The sequence below is a fragment of the Lepisma saccharinum genome, chromosome 3 (genome assembly GCF_977018435.1).
Source record: "Lepisma saccharinum chromosome 3, izLepSacc3.1, whole genome shotgun sequence".
NCBI lineage: Eukaryota > Metazoa > Arthropoda > Insecta > Zygentoma > Lepismatidae > Lepisma > Lepisma saccharinum.
Genome location: NC_139231.1, coordinates 42,012,470 through 42,032,660, shown reverse-complemented (window position 1 = coordinate 42,032,660; position 20,191 = coordinate 42,012,470). Strand labels below are relative to the sequence as shown.

General features: G+C 39.6%; 1 protein-coding gene across 3 annotated transcripts in view; it reads right to left on the bottom strand.

The window, feature by feature from the left end:
* Mat89Ba (nucleolar protein 6 Mat89Ba) overlaps nucleotides 1-20,121 on the bottom strand; it is a 64,536-nt gene extending 44,415 nt beyond the window's left edge. The window contains exons 1-6 of one of the 3 annotated variants that reach the window (XM_083118475.1): nucleotides 20,029-20,121; nucleotides 15,427-15,582; nucleotides 4,563-4,697; nucleotides 2,604-2,720; nucleotides 1,759-1,941; nucleotides 245-545 (exon numbers count right to left, since the gene is read on the bottom strand). In XM_083118475.1, the coding sequence (XP_082974601.1) occupies nucleotides 245-545; nucleotides 1,759-1,941; nucleotides 2,604-2,720; nucleotides 4,563-4,655 (694 nt within the window). In that variant the 5' untranslated portion in view covers nucleotides 4,656-4,697; nucleotides 15,427-15,582; nucleotides 20,029-20,121. Of the gene's footprint in view, nucleotides 1-244; nucleotides 546-1,758; nucleotides 1,942-2,603; nucleotides 2,721-4,562; nucleotides 4,698-15,426; nucleotides 15,583-19,723; nucleotides 19,923-20,028 lie in introns of those variants that run through there. The other 2 variants (XM_083118473.1, XM_083118474.1) reach the window with 2 other exon arrangements.
* Between the last annotated feature and the right edge of the window lie 70 nt (nucleotides 20,122-20,191).

The window sequence follows — 20,191 nt, the reverse complement described above, 5'->3', positions numbered from 1 at the left end:
TAAATTATCTGATGCTGATTAATGTCGCTGTCAACCAAGAAGGCTGTTAGAAGAAAGGTTTCTGTGAAGCTATGTCGAAAATCAGTAAATGAGCACTAGTGTCGATCTTTACTAGTTAACAAAAAGAGTTAACAAAGAAGCCTAGGGAAAGCAGTATTTACCAACCAACAGAGTCCTGCAACTATTGGTGTGACGACAGAGCATGTGCCTTCTTAGCTGACAGCAATTCTAGTTTTGCACATACCTTCACCATCCTCCTGTTCAAAAAACCAACTAGTCCTAATGTTGTTCCTTGCAGGTGAAAGGAGGCTAAGTTTGAAGGTCTCTGAAGGAAGAGCAGCATGCAGTACAATGAGGAAGCGCTTCCCTAACTTTCCTTTTGGTTTCACTTGCAGCACAGGTCTCAAAACATCACCAGCATGGTATGTAAAGTGCATCTCTTCTACCAAATTAGATTTTCTCAACTTTCCAGCTATGAATGCTAGATATAGGGCCCTCTTCCTGAGATAAACCTGATTCCGATGATCTTTACTCTGCAAATTTTTCTGAAAAACAAGAAAATTCACAATAAATACAGCAGCAGAGAGGTAAAAGACATTCATGCATATCTTGTAACAGGCACATATCTAGAAATATACACCTGGAGGGTCCTTCCAAGAGAAACCAAGGGCCTTGTATGTAATTATTAGTAGTAGTAGAGGACTCCCAAATAGTGAGTGAGTGTGTGTGTGTGTAAGCATTCAATCATTACCTAGCATATTTCTATCAAGCTTTTTTTTTGTGTATGAAGCTGTGTTGTTTCTTTGGTTTAAGTGCACTTCATGGTATTTCAGGACTGAACCTACAGTTTAAAGTAATATAAATAACCCATGATGCAACAGTCCTTGCGAGCCAAGGCCTACCTACCAATAGGCAGCTGCACTCCCACATGCCCCAGCAGAGGTGAGGAATCATGCAACCAGTTACGGGGTGACGTGTGGTTGGCATGACAAACACCAAGTCGTCGTCGTAGGTTTCAATGGCTGGGTTACACTACTCATTTGTATCTCCCCCATTTCCTCACGATGGTGGATGGCCACCGGTCCCATATACAGGATGAAATCTCCTTCCCTCTCCCAGGAGACTGAAACCTGTGCATGTCCTGTAGTCCACGCCCAGGCCCAAAGCCTGATGCCTTAGATCGCATGGCCACAATGCAGGATACAGATTAAAGTAGTGCCTCCATTAGTACAAGGTGACACCATTGGAGAGGCAATGCTCTATGAAGGAATTGAATGAAAAAATAAGATTTAAAGAACAAGAAAGTTTAGAAATTTCATATTTCCGCATTGCACAATTTAATGGTTAAATCCTATTAATTTCGAAGATCCTCTGTCTTCATTCACTACGGGTACAATGTCTGGAGCGGATATTGTACCCTTAGTGAATTAAATTAATAGGATTTAACCATTAAATTGTGCAATGCACGTAAGTAAATTTCACGTAAGTAAGAAAGTTTGTTTCAGTTCTTACAAAATGAAATCACTGACTATTGTTTTTATCCATTGTTTATTAGTAGTATTGGCAATATGAGGCCATTTTTGCAGGAACTCTCCATACAGAAGTTATATATTCCAATCAAATCCTTATCTTCATGCAAGTTTGGTCCAAATAAGTAAACTTACACCCTATACAATAAAAAAAAGCACTCAAGTATTTTTTATGTATAATTCTTGTACTGGCCAACTCCTTGGGGAGGGTAAAATATTATAAACTTACCCGTGGAATTTCCAACTTAATATCAACTCTAACATCAGGCCCCAAAGAGCTACCAATGCTATATGAGCCAATTAACTTCACGTCCGAAGGACTGCTAAAACTAAACGAGCCCTTTACTTCATACGGGTTCTGCTGAATGGGCATGCACACCTTCATCTTCTTCAACCATGTCTGCTGAGTAATCTGTGGGAAGAGATTTATTAATTACTAACGAAAAAAGATGTGATTATGATCAATAGATGCACATACATCATCATTTTCTCCTAACAATTAATATTTTGGTCAAAATTCTGATTGTGTAATCATTTTCAAAAGTTTTACAAGAGGATATGGAAGTAGTTTTCAATACTGAAAATGACTGTGGAAATAAGTTTGACAAGAGAAGCCAAACAAAGTCACGATGATTTGGTACATTAATGGCACGATATGCCAGACCCAGGTTTTGAGTCTTGGTCATGCCTGCATATTTTGCTTAATCTTTACGCAGTAAGTTTGAAGTAATAATATTGTATACAGATGCAGAAGAGGAAAGGAAATGTTGAAATAAATAAGGCAATTAAACCAAACAACTTTAACCAACTAAAATTGTATACTTAGCAACACTGTAATCATATAGAAACATATTAATGCTAAGAGCAATAACTTTTTAAGTTATACATATAAGAGTGGAATGGAAAAGTCATTCTGTGCAAAACACACACCAAGTAATCAGAAAACCTGTTCATTATGTGATTATAGACAATGGTTCACAACTCTAGGCCAACATTTTCTGTAACATTGGATATTTAAAATAATAATTAAGAGTTCTCTTTAAATACAATTAACAGAACAGCAAAATATAATACCTCATTTCTAGGCATGTCCTCTAAATTGGTCACTGTTTCTTTGAACTGTTTAAACCACGAATCAAACAAAAGTGTATACTTCTCCTTGACCTTCAGTTCTTGCAGCATTTCTTCAATCTAGAAACAAACAATACACAATAAGATTATTTTTCTCCCATCTCCCACATTTTCATCATAACGACCGATCGGCCCACTGACTGTGAAGAGATATACACTTTTAACTTGCCTTGTAATCAAGAAGTCACAGATTTGATTCCCAGTAGAGGAATATTGCAAGGTGGTTCAGATTCCACTTTAAACTGTGGATCTAGACCCGATTAGCTTACTAAATCAAGTGCAATTAAAACAAACTTTTTGCACATTATGTAAAAATACAATGAACCTGGTTAATGAGAAGGCATTTGCAGCACTATGTATGTTATATTATATGAACATAGTGCCCTTATTTGGGCATTCAACTACTCAAACACATGCCCATGTAGTGGCCGGAACCACACCACCCGCTGGCAAAACTGGACCAGAAGAGCACAACAACTCAACTCAAGTATAAAGATTTATTTTAATTAGAATATTTTGCAATTACATGTAATGTAATCGTGTACTTTTATCACAGAAGATGCTGGAAATGTTTTTCTTGTTCTGCCACACATTTCTCCCATTTTTTTCAGAAAGTTCACTTAAAAAATTGCTTCTTCATACTTCTGCATAAGCTTGTTTTCACATAAGATTCGCATTATTTTTTTTTGTTCTGAAGTGCATTTATGTTATGGCATTATAACATAACCCATGGCACAACAGCCTGCCAGGGACTAACTTCTGACCTGCTGAGGTGGAAAATCATCCAACCAGTTAAAGGGTGAAGTGTTGTAAGCACGATGAACCCAGTTATTGTTGTAGCTTTCCGTAACCGTGTTACGCTACTCATTCGTAGCTCCCCAATTTCCTCACAATGGCGGTGGCCACCAGTTCCATACACAGGGCGAAATCTCAGGAGAAAAGTTGTTACACTTTCCCCCAGAATACTCGAACCTGTGCGTGCCTCATTCCTGGAGGCCAAAGCCTGTCCGCACGGCCATGGTGCGGAACATTACAGCATTATAACAACACTAATAACTCTTATCAACACTTATCGGTCGGTGTGTCACTAATCAGAGTTTGCTTTATTGCAGTCTGCTCATTAAAGAGAAACTTCACAAAACCTTGGCTTGTAAAGCTACCATTGTTCTCTGTGTTCAAGTTGAGGGGACACATTCATTCAATCTTGCCAGCAAGAGGCACAGTTCCAGCCACCACACACAAAGGTGCTCGAGCAGCATTAAGGCACTGTGCTACTGATATAAAAATAAAAATAAGAATGGTAGATTGCAATTGTGTAAATTATTTGAAATAAAATTACAGTCTATTCCTCACAGGACTAATATGTACTGAATGAAATTAAAGATATATTACAGAAATGTCCATGAATAAATTCATTTTTGTTCACATTGTATCTAAAGATATCCATTTGACAGTTAAGTGAAGAGAGAGAATCAAGTCTAACCCACTTACAGTTTATCTTTCCATGAGGTTTTTTGATCACGATTGATTTCACCACCAACGTGCCTGACAAAGATACCAGACAGGTGGTGAAATCAATCACAATCAAAAAACTGCACAGAAAAATGAACTGTGGATTAGAATGAATCATTTTTCTTTATTCAAACTCAGTTCCTTACACATTTGTTTACAGATTAGCGATAATACTAATTATAACACCATTAAGCCTTGTTTCCATGATTATGAAAAACTAAGTATTAATAAAATAAATTACTGCCTTGGTCAGCATACTTAGTTTTTGATAATACTAACATTTGAAATCACAATAATGATTTTTCTGGTGTGTTATTCCAAGCATCAAATATTTAAATAACTAGTAAAGATGTATCAAATAATTACTAGATACTAAACACACAATCTCACCTGCAAACGGAACAGATTTGAGTGAAACAAATTTTCTGTTTCATGGAGCTGATTCAATTCATCTGTTGTTGGAGGTTTGAAGAGTTGTTTCATTGATAACTTTGCCTTCTTAGTTTTCAAAGCAGCTTCATCACCCTGAAAAAAATTAAAAAGTTTTAAAAAAGGTACAATAACAATGTGCTATTCCGCTTTGGCCTACGACTTATCTTTATCAAATATCTGTGCATTTCAAGCTTACAAATGAGATAAAGCATGTATTATATACAGTTGGTACTCTATCCGTATCAGCCAATATAGGAATATCGGTAAAATTACCGCTTATTTTACCAATTCAATATATCTATAAATATCTTATAATTTATTAAAAAATTCTGTAATTTTTACATATAATCTCAATGCCCTACTTTTTTAAAAAGTAAATGTCTAAATATGCAACTTCTGTTGCATTGCAGTCAAGTGGAAGTACATTTTATAAGGAGGTCAATGAACAATTAAGGTTCTTCAAGAACAATTTGAAATTTCATATCAGTCCATCCCTCAAATATACAAACACTACACATATACAGTGTCATTTTAATGGCACCCATGAACCACAGAAACGTATAGAGGACATCAAAACAAACAACTTTCCACATTTGTCTCTTTGTTTCAGAGCTACAGTCCTTGAAAAAAGCCCGCTTTGCTGCCTGAATGATGGCAACACAACATTTGATTGCATTTGTGACATCATTTCCTGTCGTGAAGCGATGCATGCCAGGGTTGCAAGCAACACACAACAAGAAAAAAGGCCTAACAGTGTTAACACAAATTTTGTGAAAATGAAATAGAGGGAAAAGTGGCTGATAAAGCACATATGCATAAATATGGGAGAGAAAATGAACAAAAATGAAGGGAAAATGGGTGGAACTAATAAAAAAAAGAATGTGGAAAGCAAGTTTGTTAAATTTCCAGAGCCACCTTCAATTTTCTGCACAAAAGTGGAAGATTTCAACTTGTCAGAACAGAAGGAGAAAAGGAAGGTCAGTGCTGGTCAGCGCTATCAGAAGGAGGGGGGAGGGAAGACAAGAAGAGTAGGTCACAAGATGGAGGGGAGAGGGAGAAACAGGAAGTTATGACACCTTCAAGGTGGAAAAACCAGTTTGCCTAGGAGGAAATAAGGACACAAATTATTCATTCCTTAGAAGTGTAGAGTGAGGTTCAAAAGTTCTGGGAAACCAGGACGAAATGTTGCAGAAAAAATTAAAACCACAAAAAATAACTGCATTATATTATTTTGCATCTACAAAAACTAGTTATGTGAACTTTTAAGAACATATGCCCATCTTTTGTAATAGCATTTTGTGCATCTGAGATTGATCTTTACTAGAAATTGCCAAATTTGTAGTACTTGCTTTCCTTACATTCATTAACAATACACAATGGAAGTAAGCAGCCACTGCTCCAATTATAATTATATCCAATGAAAAAATGTGCTTTCAAGAGGTGCATCTGCATACACTTGTAGTTCTACATTCAAATCTAATAGATTTGGTTTGAAATTGTACTAAGAAACAGAATGTTCATCAATATCCTAATATTTCCATGCTTCAACATTGCCACTTCGCTATTGTGAATTCCAATGTTACGATTAGCTGTTGCCTACTTTCACACTGGAAAAACCCAGTGATGGTTAAGACTGTTGATTATATACAACTTGTAGATGGTCTGTGGCAAAGCATCCTATGAGACCCAGAGGCAATTACAGTAATTTCTGTCCAGAACTTTGATCCTCACATGCAGTGAGGTACCTTGTGACTGATTCAAATATATTAATTTATTTAATTTTGTGTTTAATGTGCATGATGATATATTTGTGTTGAATCAATTTCTATTTTGTTATGCTTGCAACCAGAGACCTGCACAAGACCTGGAGCAGACCCATTCGCGAGACATCACTCCTAAAATGTCATGCAACCTGCGCGACACCCTCACTTGAGCAGCTTGTCTGCCCACCTGTCCAGATCGTTCCTGGCAGGTATTGTAGACCCGCCAGGTACCCGCAGTCTTAAGATACCTAGTAGGTCTCAGTGCTTTCTTTCAGTCAACTTCAGGCCCCTCCCTCTGCATGACGTAGTTGCTTCGAGTAGAAACTGCACCGGTCGCACACCTGTCAGCAGTGTTGCCAACTGCAATACATTTCCACTACTTGAAAGGGAACTCAAAGATTTGTAAGCCACATCGCCAATGAAATGAGATTTAAGAATGTTGCTACTTTTCCCCCCACACACATTGAAATAGGTTTTCCGTGGCATAGGCTCCATAAGAATATGTCGTAAACAACCAATAATCCAGGGCACTACTGGAACATGTCACGTTCGACACTTTGGTCGCGAGTAGAGCAACACATTGTTCTACTGCGAACACCAGGGCCGTAGCCAGGCAGGGGCCAGGGGCATTGCTGTTAATCCCCCCCTTCCTCTTTCTGAAGTTTGGTAAACTACTTTGTAAAATTTGTTTTCAGTGATGAGTGAAAATGTAGACTGCAGATATTATTTTGCTCAAAACTTGATAAAGGTTAAATTCACAGAATACAAAGAACAGATAGGCGTAAAATTATTTCATCTGATTTACGAGCCGAAGTCAAAGTAGGAGGTAGTAATTAGAATATTTTCTCTCAGCTTCAGCTATAAGTGGGAAGATATTGAAAATATACTGTAAGTATTTGAACGATGTTTCTAGATTTTCTGTGTCCTATATTAACTTAATGATTACACACACACACATAATTTACTTTCATATAATACTATTAAACCTTTGAAAATGGACTTGGTTTATGAAGCCCTCCCTGATAACCCATGAGCCCCCCCCCCCCCCCTGCCAATCAATTCTGGCTACGGGCCTGCAGAGGCGCAACCATGAATTTGCTTTTGAAGGGGCAAGTACCTGGATAAACATGCCAACAACAACAACAATAATAGTAATAAAGTAACATCAAAGGCATTTTTATTCTCATAAATCATGCAAAAAGGGGGTGGATAGAAGTCGGTTCTAATGCATTTGTGTTGAAACAAAGGATTTGAAATATTTTTTCAACATGTTAATTTCACATTAGCTAATAATGCAAAACAACCACACAAACTGTTTTTTGAAAGAAAGAAAGTACATGATAAATGCATTCTGAATGTACAAATGGCATGTAAAATTTTCATGTACAATATTTTCTTTTCACATATGCAACATGGAATGACGTAAAATTGTGTACGTATTCAAAGTTTCTTTAATGCATATTTAAATACATTACATAATCAATTCACCAATCTCATAAAAAACCAACATTGATAGCAATGTTGGCATGGGCCGGCAATGCATTCTCTGTTTTAAAATGTTTTTCATTTAGATCGTTCGGCTTCCAGGGCCGACTCCGGCTACCCCCTAGCTACGGCACTGAACTTGATGAGACTGTAGAATATATTATAATATATTTCTACTTTCATAAAAATTGAAATCAAAGGGTTGCAATTGCCCCTCCGTTCCCCCTCTGCAGGTGCCCTTGGCTGTCTGGAAGGAAAATACTCCATCTTGAGTATCCTTTAGCCTGGTTTTTCTTGTACTTTAATGTTTGCCCCCCTTGCCCACCCCCGCTAGACTTCATTTTCGTCCAAGGTTAATGAGAAATCCCCCCTGTCGTACCTGTGGTTACGCCACTGCGTGCCTGGTTAAGACACCATGCAATGAAAAACAATTACTTACGTGAAATTTAAAAGATTTCGTACTTCCGCGTTGCACAATTTAATTGTTCAATCCTATTAATTTCGAAGATCCACTGTCTTCATTCACAAAAGGGTACGGCGTTTGAAGCGGAGATGGTACCGCGTCACTACATTGTTTGTTCCCGGGCGACGGTAGTTGCGATTTTTCCCGTTCGGCAGCACTGGCGCGCGCATCTTGGTTTGCGTCGTCTGCTTCCTGTTGTCCGGTGGCGTTGTCAGTTGGGGGTTGGGGGGCTGGGCCATGTTGTTCGGTAATGTGCCGTTCCTGTTCCCCGCGTGGCTGGAGGGGGGTCGAGTATGCGCATGGCATCTTTTCTTTTTCAGGTCGGGGATCTTTCTGAGGACAGGGTGCCAAGTTGGGTGTGCTTGTCCATTGTCCAGGTTTAGTGCTGGTTTTTGCTGGATGATGGCATGGGTTTCTTTGATGGTGTTCTCTATGACAGAGCCGGTTGGGTGAAGTATGGATACAGAGGAGATGGTGTGGTTAGTGGAGTGGAGGTGTTGGGAGAGGCCTGATTTAGGTGTGTCGTTTTTGGCATCTTTTACATGTTCGTTAATCCGTTCTTGGACGGTGCGGATGGTTCTTCCAATGTAGGTGTTGTGGCATTGGCATGTTGTCTTGTAGACACCGGGGGATGCAAGTTTGGGTAGGTAGTATCTCTTGAAGTTGGGTAGTGCTCTTCCAATTTGGGATATGGGTTTGTGTGCTACTCGGATGTTGAAGGGTTTGAGGGCCTTGGCAAATTTTCCAGATGTGGTGGGGTGGTAAGGAAAGGCGATCCATTTGGGTTTGGGATTTTGGTTCGTGTTATCTCTGTTTCTTGGGTGTCTGAACTGGGCTTCTGTTTTTGCGCACCACATGGATAGTTGGCGCTCGGTGTAACCGTTGTTTAGGCCTATTTCCGTCACGCACGCTATTTCATCTTGCAGGTCATCCTCCGTGCAGCTGTGTGTGAAGGCTCTTCTGTAAAAGTTCACCCATACTCCAGCTTTCTGTTTTGGTGGGTGGTTGGATTTTGCATGGATATACTGGGTGCCCGAACCTGGTTTCCTGTATACGGACGTGACGAACTTGTCTTGGAGTCGTCGGATGCTGAGGTCGAGAAAGTTGAGGTGGCCATTTTGTTCCCTTTCAACGGTGAAGTTTATGTTGGGATGTATGTTATTGAGGGCAGTTAGGAGATGGGTTAGGTCCTCTTCCTGTTTGTAAATGACTATGGTGTCATCGGCATATCTTTGGTATCTTATATGAGCAAACTCTGGTTGGGTGAGAATTGACTTCTCGGCCACATGCAGCACTATGTTGGATAGGGGTGCAGAAAGGGGGTTGCCCATCGCTAGGCCCCCCGTCTGGTGGAAGAAACCGTCCTCGAACTGGAAATAGTTGTGGGTGAGGCAGGCTTGTAGAAGGTTGCAGATTTCATCAGTTACAAATGGAGGCGTGCTATTGCTGAGTAGCCACGTTCTGGTGGAGTCAAGTGCAAGGCTGATCGGAATGGAGAAGTACATGTCCACTACGTCTATGCTGGCTAGTTTGCAGTTGTCGGCTTTGACGAAGGAGGTGACAAATTCTTTTGCTTCGAGGCTGTTTTTTAGGCAGTAGGTGAGTTTGTCGTTGTGGGCGGTCAGTTTCTGGAGGAGCCATTTGGTCAGGTGGACACTTGGTTGATTGAAGCCGGCCACTATGATTCTCAGGGGGGTTCCTGGTTTGTGAGTTTTTGGTATGCCGTATGCACAGGGAAGGCTGGGGTGCTTGTTCCTTAGTTTCTTCTTTTCACTATCTTGAAGGAGGGTGCAGTTATCTATGGCTCGGCGGACGGCTGTATTGTATCTGCTCGTGGGGTCACGTTTCAGCTTTTTGTAGCCATCAGAGTTTAGTTTTGCTTGCATTTTGTCACTGTATTGGCCTTTTTCCATTATGACGTATTGGTTACTCTTGTCCGATTTTATGCACCAACATTTGTTGTCCTGTAGCCACTTTCGGAATTCTTGTGTTGTGTTCCTTAGTTTACATGTGCTTCCATCATCCTCCGCCAACATGCCCAACCTACTAACAAACATAAACCCACAGTGCACAATAAACTAAGGAACACAACACAAGAATTCCGAAAGTGGCTACAGGACAACAAATGTTGGTGCATAAAATCGGACAAGAGTAACCAATACGTCATAATGGAAAAAGGCCAATACAGTGACAAAATGCAAGCAAAACTAAACTCTGATGGCTACAAAAAGCTGAAACGTGACCCCACGAGCAGATACAATACAGCCGTCCGCCGAGCCATAGATAACTGCACCCTCCTTCAAGATAGTGAAAAGAAGAAACTAAGGAACAAGCACCCCAGCCTTCCCTGTGCATACGGCATACCAAAAACTCACAAACCAGGAACCCCCCTGAGAATCATAGTGGCCGGCTTCAATCAACCAAGTGTCCACCTGACCAAATGGCTCCTCCAGAAACTGACCGCCCACAACGACAAACTCACCTACTGCCTAAAAAACAGCCTCGAAGCAAAAGAATTTGTCACCTCCTTCGTCAAAGCCGACAACTGCAAACTAGCCAGCATAGACGTAGTGGACATGTACTCCTCCATTCCGATCAGCCTTGCACTTGACTCCACCAGAACATGGCTACTCAGCAATAGCACGCCTCCATTTGTAACTGATGAAATCTGCAACCTTCTACAAGCCTGCCTCTCCCACAACTATTTCCAGTTCGAGGACGGTTTCTTCCACCAGACGGGGGGCCTAGCGATGGGCAACCCCCTTTCTGCACCCCTATCCAACATAGTGCTGCATGTGGCCGAGAAGTCAATTCTCACCCAACCAGAGTTTGCTCATATAAGATACCAAAGATATGCCGATGACACCATAGTCATTTACAAACAGGAAGAGGACCTAACCCATCTCCTAACTGCCCTCAATAACATACATCCCAACATAAACTTCACCGTTGAAAGGGAACAAAATGGCCACCTCAACTTTCTCGACCTCAGCATCCGACGACTCCAAGACAACTTCGTCATGTCCGTATACAGGAAACCAGGTTCGGGCACCCAGTATATCCATGCAAAATCCAACCACCCACCAAAACAGAAAGCTGGAGTGTGGATGAACTTTTACAGAAGAGCCTTCACACACAGCTGCACGGAGGATGACCTGCAAGATGAAATAGCGTGCGTGACGGAAATAGGCCTAAACAACGGTTACACCGAGCACCAACTATCCATGTGGTGCGCAAAATAAGAAGCCCAGTTCAGACAACCAAGAAACAGAGATAACACGAACCAAAATCCCAAACCCAAATGGATCGCCTTTCCTTACCACCCCACCACATCTGGAAAATTTGCCAAGGCCCTCAAACCCTTCAACATCCGAATAGCACACAAACCCATATCCCAAATTGGAAGAGCACTACCCAACTTCAAGAGATACTACCTACCCAAACTTGCATCCCCCGGTGTCTACAAGACCACATGCCAATGCCACAACACCTACATTGGAAGAACCATCCGCACCGTCCAAGAACGGATTAACGAACATGTAAAAGATGCCAAAAACGACACACCTAAATCAGGCCTCTCCCAACACCTCCACTCCACTAACCACACCATCTCCTCTGTATCCATACTTCACCCAACCGGCTCTGTCATAGAGAACACCATCAAAGAAACCCATGCCATCATCCAGCAAAAACCAGCACTAAACCTGGACAATGGACAAGCACACCCAACTTGGCACCCTGTCCTCAGAAAGATCCCCGACCTGAAAAAGAAAAGATGCCATGCGCATACTCGACCCCCCTCCAGCCACGCGGGGAACAGGAACGGCACATTACCGAACAACATGGCCCAGCCCCCCAACCCCCAACTGACAACGCCACCGGACAACAGGAAGCAGACGACGCAAACCAAGATGCGCGCGCCAGTGCTGCCGAACGGGAAAAATCGCAACTACCGTCGCCCGGGAACAAACAATGTAGTGACGCGGTACCATCTCCGCTTCAAACGCCGTACCCTTTTGTGAATGAAGACAGTGGATCTTCGAAATTAATAGGATTGAACAATTAAATTGTGCAACGCGGAAGTACGAAATCTTTTAAATTTCACGTAAGTAATTTCAAACCACGTTTACCGCAACCACCATGAATGAAAAACAATTAGTTTTCGATGTGGGGTTTTCCATTTTGCCCGATCAGTCATTTAAATAAATGAAGCTGTAATATTGCGTGCATTTCCTGGCAATAAGATAAAAACTGCTTACACTGAAATAGCTAAGCATATAAATTCTTCTTAGAGGAGAAAGCTCCTCCTAGGACTAAGTAGGATTTAGAGCTACATAAGTAGGCAACACTGGCTGCAGCTGTCCACGTGGTGAAGAACCGCCTGGAGCAACACGCTGCCGGAGGGCTGTTTCCTTCGAGCAGGATTTGCAGGTGCCCGGGTCTTGTTGAATGCCCAGTTACCTTGTAAGCGCAGAGTGCCTTAAAGACGAGGAACCCAAGTAAAGTCGCAAGTCGACTCGTTGCCGTGGGCCGGCGAGCAGGTAAACCTGTTCTCGTGGGGCAAGAAGCACGGGTAGGCAAAAGCCCAACTTTACAGTGCTCTGCTCGCAAAATGTTGTGTTGAATTAATATGATGTATAATTAATTGTAATCACATTATTGATAATGTAAAATTACGATGTATAAATTTCTATATACATTTCGAGCATAACAACAGAAAAGAAACAAATGAATATAGATCAATAAGTGACTAATATTTAATAGCGACATCTGAGTTTTCATTGAATTTATCAAACTGCAAGCAGATTTGGATAAAGGGAAATACTAGGATGTTTCATTGAAGTTTAACCAAAAAGGCTTACTTCAAACTCTGCAAAGGCCTTATCTGGTAATATGGTTAAATAAGTAGCCTATGTATTTCAGGGAAATTTTGCTTCCTACCAGGGCAAATTGACTCCCTGCAACATTCATTTACAGACAGGGATGAAAACTTACCATAAAACAGTGTTAAATTGGTTTTAATAATAATAATGTTTTATGGAGATATTATGATGTTAATGTACACTGATGTTACTTCAGTGTGACTGATAGTTGTAACCTCTCTCTCACATAACCAGTAACAGAGGAAGGCTGGAGATTCGACTGATGTGCCAAATTGGCTTTCTTCCAAGTATATTTGCCGCTACAACCCTAAAAATAATTTCCACATCTAAATGTAACTATTTTTAGAATGCCTTGTGCATTTTTATTTTCCCTAATTTTATGTGCAGCGGTTTATATGGGGTACAGCATAAGTAAGTTGAGTTGGTGACTTTGTGTACATAATTTAAATATGTGTTAATGTATGTAATATTTTTTATAATAAGATTGAGGTAATATGATATATTCCTAAATTACTTCAAGAAAGCTAATTCCATTATTATCTGTTAAAAAGGAGGAGGCAACCTGAGAGATTTCACAGTATATGAGTAGACGCACAGGTGGTTGTTGCAGAGCAGAAGCAAGGGCCTGATTTCTAAAGCATGTGCTATTACAGCGAGGTTCAACACTGTTCTTCCTATCCTTATGCTTCAGCCAACTTGGTGTTGCAGAGCCCTTGCAACAAACACTGGGATGCTAATTCTTTTATATGCACTTAGAGAGCAGCAGCGTGCGTACAGCAGGCAAGGTCTTACTGTCCTGTGTTGTAGAGCAAGAGACAAAATGTCCACGTTAGGCAAAGATATATATATTTTCTTTTGGGGAGAACCTTAACCTAATTTACTAAACTTACCACCATCTGTAATCCTAATTCAGTTTAAAATATAACTTATCGCACGTAAGTGGGGCTCGCTATTTTCCATAATGTTGTAGCGTGGGCTATTGTTCATTGTCGGAGTTGCAATATTTTGTGTACTGTTCTTTAGTAGTGTTACCACCGATACCGATACCAATGCTCGAAAATTGTAACAATTAAGAATTGTACAAAATATTGATTAATATTATTTGATGAGTATTCCAGTCCAATTACAAGCATCGATTTATCAGAGTTCTTCAAAATATTCAACAATTGAATCATTAAGTACTTCTTACATACAAAAAACACAATTCTGCACAATATTGTTGCCGAATAAATGGAAACTTTCAAATTTGCATGATAATTATTAATAATACTTTGTGAAAGTGTCACTTGGCATTTTGCGGAACCTGTGATAGACCAAAATGCCCGGAAAGTATCGGTCGCCGGATGGTACCGGTGAACAAAACACAACCGATACTTTACTATACTGATACATAGACCAGTGCTCGAAAAATCTTTATCAGAGCTAGGCGCCAGCTCCAAAATTCAGGTGCCAGGAAACCACCTACTGGCAATTGTGCATTCTATAAGAAGTTGAGCATGACCGTATTCAAAACATTGCTAAATCACGGGAGAAAGCAGAAAATTAGGGGTTGGGGGACAAAGAGTAAGGAATAGTTAGTGATTATAAGAAATGTTCACAACGTTGATAAAAAAATCATAACACCATTAAGCCTTGTTTCCATGATATGAAAAACTCAATATGCTGACCAAGGCAGAAATTTATTTCATTTTAAAACATAAACTAAACGTAACGTTTCAACTTTTCTAGCAAGGTCTTTTGTACTTGGTACAGAATCTGAAGAAGACCTTGCTAAAAGCTTGAAACGTTACGTTTAGTTTATGTTTTAAAATATAATACATTTCTGCCTTGGTCAGCATATTGAGTTTTTCAAGAAAATCATTTGCTAACTTACGCTGTACTGCAATTTGAACTTAGAATCTTCAAAATTTCATACATGCAAACTTAATATAACAGCAAAAGATCACAATCGCCAGGCTGAAATTTTTAGTCGCCATGGTGACCTGGCGACTGGGATTTTTCAAGCCCTGACATAGACATCGGCTCAGCTCAAATATAAATATATACAATTAAATTATAAATATATATTTGCTGCAACCACTAACATTTTGAACTACAAACTGCCACTGCTGTGCCTACCAATCCAGTGGCATCATCATTCACCAAATTGCAGATAGCTAACAGAAAGATAAAGTAGACAGTGAAAAACGGGTCCTTACAATAAAAAGAACGTTGACCAATCTACAAACCTCCGAGTGGGGTCTTTTTAATGAAAGATCATCTTCTGCACCACCACCATGTTCCACGTCCTCTAGTCCTTCATCCTCGTGATCATCACCACTACCCACGCTGCCTTCATTTTCACTCTCTTCATCTTTTTGATCTTCAGCATCAACGGTATGCCTCTGAAAATTAATATAAAATGCATGTAGATTATTAACCAGGCACTTTGCTTTTAATGGGTAGTCTAAATCCTTCAACAGCAATTTTAAAGTTACTGCTGTTATTAAAGAATTAAATTTGGGAACCACTGGATGTCCCCAATGGGCTATAATGTCAAAAATTATATAAAAAATCATCACACACATATTTTTAAAATTCTATGAACGATCTATCTTCCTGTACCAGGTAAAACATTTCACACACTATTGTAAATTAAACATAAAATTCACCATGTAATGATTTCTATTTTCATGGTTTTTTGTCACTTTTCTACCTCTTGTGTTAATTACAAACATTGATATGGATCAATGATGAAATGGATGAAAGCAAGGTTCAGCACATGCTGCTCTCCTAACAAACCTAACACAATGACACATCTACAGTTCACCAGCCCCCAAGTTGTGTAATTGTGATATCATAATGATACACACGCATTTTGTATGTGAATCGAACTGCATTCATGTCTATAAGCACATATGAACAGGTTTTCATAATATTCGCTGTGTTTTTGAGCAGAATATTTTTTCATCCTACACCCACAAGCTTAATGTGAGATTTGCTGTTCCTTGGATCATAATTATGCTCCCACATGCTTATCATGTTACTGTTTAATATGTTTTGATACATAAATAGAATTGCTAACTTCGATTGCCTCGGTATTTCCACACTTTTCTTCATCTCCCCACATGTCTAAAACATTTTCTAGGGGAAAAGAATTCTCTCGAGATGGCAGAAACTTAAGTGCAATCTCATTGCACAACCTACTTTTCATGACATAATTGCTCACAAAATAAACTTCTTCTGCTTTTAAAATACAGTGCGCTCTCTTTAATTCGAACAAAAGCATATTCCCCTTGAAACCCCTATCTAAAATGACTACTTAATTTGAATTTTGAAGGTTAAATTTGGATAATTCGAAGTCAGGTTTCCAATAATTTAATATAAATCTTTCCAAGAAAGACCAAAGTGGTTGCTACATAAGAAATTCCAACAGATGACTCATCCCCCTTTTCTTCTTGAAAAGGTTGTTATTATGGTTAACAGATGTGCCAACAGCAGATAAGAGAGGGCAGCAGGAATCCGCAGAGCTTTTGTTTGTAGGAATGTGAAACAAGTTGAGAGGGGAGCGGATAGCCGGACAGAAGGGGTAATTTGTTTGTGAGTTTTAGTGGAGTCACAATGTCGAAACGTGGTGCATACAGTAGCTTAACATTAGATAAGAAAGTTGAAGTGCTTAGAGAGGTAGAAAGAGGAATGAAAAACAATCATGTGATGTGAATATTCCAATAAGTGTACTGTTCCTGGATGAAGATATGGATAAAACATAGCAGTTGTAAGGTAAGGTGTACTGTTTGCGTATTAATGCAGTTTTATGTTTAATACAGTGTGTTATTTCATTGGTATGTTTTTTTTATTATTATATTCTGGTTAATTCGAATTTTGGATATATTGAATTCTTTTCGTAGCCCCCTGGAGTTTGAATTAAGAAGAGACCACTGTACATATATTCAGAGGTAGAAAAATACAGTGTGTGTGAATTTTTGGTAACGATTGTATAAGTCGGAGACGGATTTCTTCAAATTTACAGGAGAAAAGACGAGAAAGTACTTACGGAATTGCGTTCTTGAGGACTTTCTGAAGCCGGGGAAATTTGGTAACAGTAGTATAAGCCGGAGATGGATTTCTTAAAATTTACAGGAGAAAAGACGAGAAAGTACTTACGGAATTGCGTTCCTGGGGACTTTCTGAAGCCGGGGAAATTGTTTTTTAGAATCGTGCAACGTATTTTGCCTGTAAATAAGGTATTTTTCGTCAATCATGCATCTCCGTTGTACGATAGCTCGTGCCGCCATTACCGTCGACTACGTGAATCAAATGTTCCGTGCGTTCAGTTATGTAAACCCCTCACAGTGTAGCAACCACACGGAAGTTTGACAAGATGACGTGTGAGCGGGTTTTATTTTTTCCAATGTAAGGTAAGACTCTAGATTACGTCCTTTTCCTAAGGAATACGTGTCATCTCGTATCGTTGGAAAGCTTATTTTATAAGGAATTCAACAACGTAAATCCCAAAGCGAGCAAAAATTTCCTGAAGGAGTAAATCGAGAAAAACCGATGTTGTCCAGATATGCACAATTGAACGTACTGAGGAATTTTTTAGATGATGAAGCACATATTTAGGGGTGAAATCAGTGCTAATGGAACCTAACCTCGTAGGCATACCTCGACCCCGTGAATGAATAATGGGGCTATCGTGAACAGAAAGTGTAAAAAGAAAAAGGTACTTACCCGAAGAGATGGGCAATTGAACGTACTGAGGATTTTTTTTAGATGATGAAGCACATATTTAGGGGTGAAATGAGTGCTAATGGAACCTAACCTAACAGGCCTAACCTAACCTCGTAGGCATACCTCGACCCCGTGAATGGATAGTGGTGCTATCGTGAAGAGAAAGTGTAAAGAAAAAGGTACTTACCCGAAGAGATGCCAGGTGCCGCACCACGATCGCGCACCGCGAACGCAAAGAAGCAATCACCATGCAGATAAGGACGTAAAGTAGAGTCTAGCCTCAATTTTCGCTTCAAAACCTTTCGTGAATAGTTTGTGCGGCATTTATCGGTTCATAAGTTTGGAAACACTGCACATCAGCTGATGATAGACAACGTGAGTCAAAATTTGCACGCCGAATTAGCAACGACCAATAAATGATTATAATGTTAAAAATAATGCTTTTTTCACGGAAAAAAAAGTTATCCCCAGCTTGAAAAACCTTCCGCTATGCATATGAGGTAAGTAGCAATGATTTTTATTTGAAAACAAACTAGTTTAATGTGTCTCCGGCTTATACTACTGTTACCGGAAATTGTTTTTTTCGAATCGTGCAACTTATTTGGCCTGTAAGTAAGGTATTTTTCGTCATTCATGCATCTCCGTTGTACGATGGCTCGTGCCGCCATTACCGTCGACTACGTGAATCAAATGTTCTGTGTGTTCGATTATGTAACCCCCTGTCAGTGTAGCAACCACGCGGTAGTTTTACAAGATGACGTGTGAGCGGTTATTTTTTTCTAATTTAAGGTAAGACTCTAGTTTACGTCCTTTTCCTAAGGAATACGTGTCATATATCGTTGGAAAGCTTATTTTATAAGGAATTCAACAACGTAAATCCCAAGGCGAGGAAAAATTTCCTGAAGGAGCAAATCGAGAAAAACCAATGTTGTCCGGATATGCGTAATTGAACGTACTGATGAATTTTTTAGATGATGAAGCACATATTTAGGGGTGAAATGAGTGCTAATGGAACCTAACCTAACCTCGTAGGCATACCTCGACCCCGTGAATGGATAGTGGGGCTATGGTGAACAGAAAGTATGAAAAGAAAAAGGTACTTACCCGAAGAGATGCCGGGTGCCGCACCTCGAACGAAAAGAAGCAATCACCATGCAGATAAGGATGTAAAGTAGAGTCTAGCCTCAATTTTCGCTTAAAAACCTTTTGTGAATAGTTTGTGCGGCATTTATCGGTTCATAATTTTGGAAACACTGCACATCAGCTGACGATAGACAACGTGAGTTACATTTGCCCGCCGAATTAGCAACGACCAATAAATGATTATAATGTTAAAAATAACGCTTTTTTCATGAAAAAAAAGTGATTCCCAGCTTGAAAAATGTTCCGGTATGCACATGAGGTAAGTAGTAATGATTTTCATTTGAAAATAAACGAGTTTAATGTGTCTCCGGCTTATACAACTGCTACCGAATTTTTTAATTCAGTTTGAAAAATTAAAAAAATCCAAGTTTGCTTAGTGAAATTTCTATTACATTTTTTTACCATTTTTTTAAATGAGTACAGTAATTGCCTTGTAATAATTGCTTGCTTTCTGTATCACGTGCATGAATTTTTGCACTGTTTCTAGCCGAGTTTTACACTCTGTAACTACATGGTAGATTTGCCCATATATTAGAATGTATCGCCAACTGTATTCAAACTGTTAACAATCTTCTTTAGGAAGGTCACTCCACCAAAAGAATTTATTACTTTTAACCCAATCTTGTATTAATTAATAAATTAAAGGTTTCAAGATTAGATTTCATAGCTTACCATAGTTGGACTCATGATTTCCTTGGTCTGTATTACCTTTCCATTCATTTTGTGTGGCCTTTCCTTTGAGTTAGAATCGATCCCACTCAAAATTCCCATTTCTCTGTCGAAGAAACCACATCACACGTGGATTTATTTACTTGTTCATTCAGAGCCTTTCTTCGGTCAATAATCTGTGAAAAGTTTCGAAACAAATTGTCCCCTGGCACACAAAAAGTAGCAAATAAACGTATAGTCGCGGATATACTTAGAGAGAGGTGTGATATAATTCCCGACATATATTGAATATGCATTGGACTACATACTATAACTCTCAGTGCAGCAACCTGATTTTATTCTCTCCGAAAGTAAAAAAAAATAGCAACAGTTCTCGCCTATCTTTTTTTGCTGTATACATGTTCCGAATTGTCTTGGAAGAAAGTACTTCTAGAATGAAAAGCTCTCTGGGTGAACGTACCAATCAGCTGC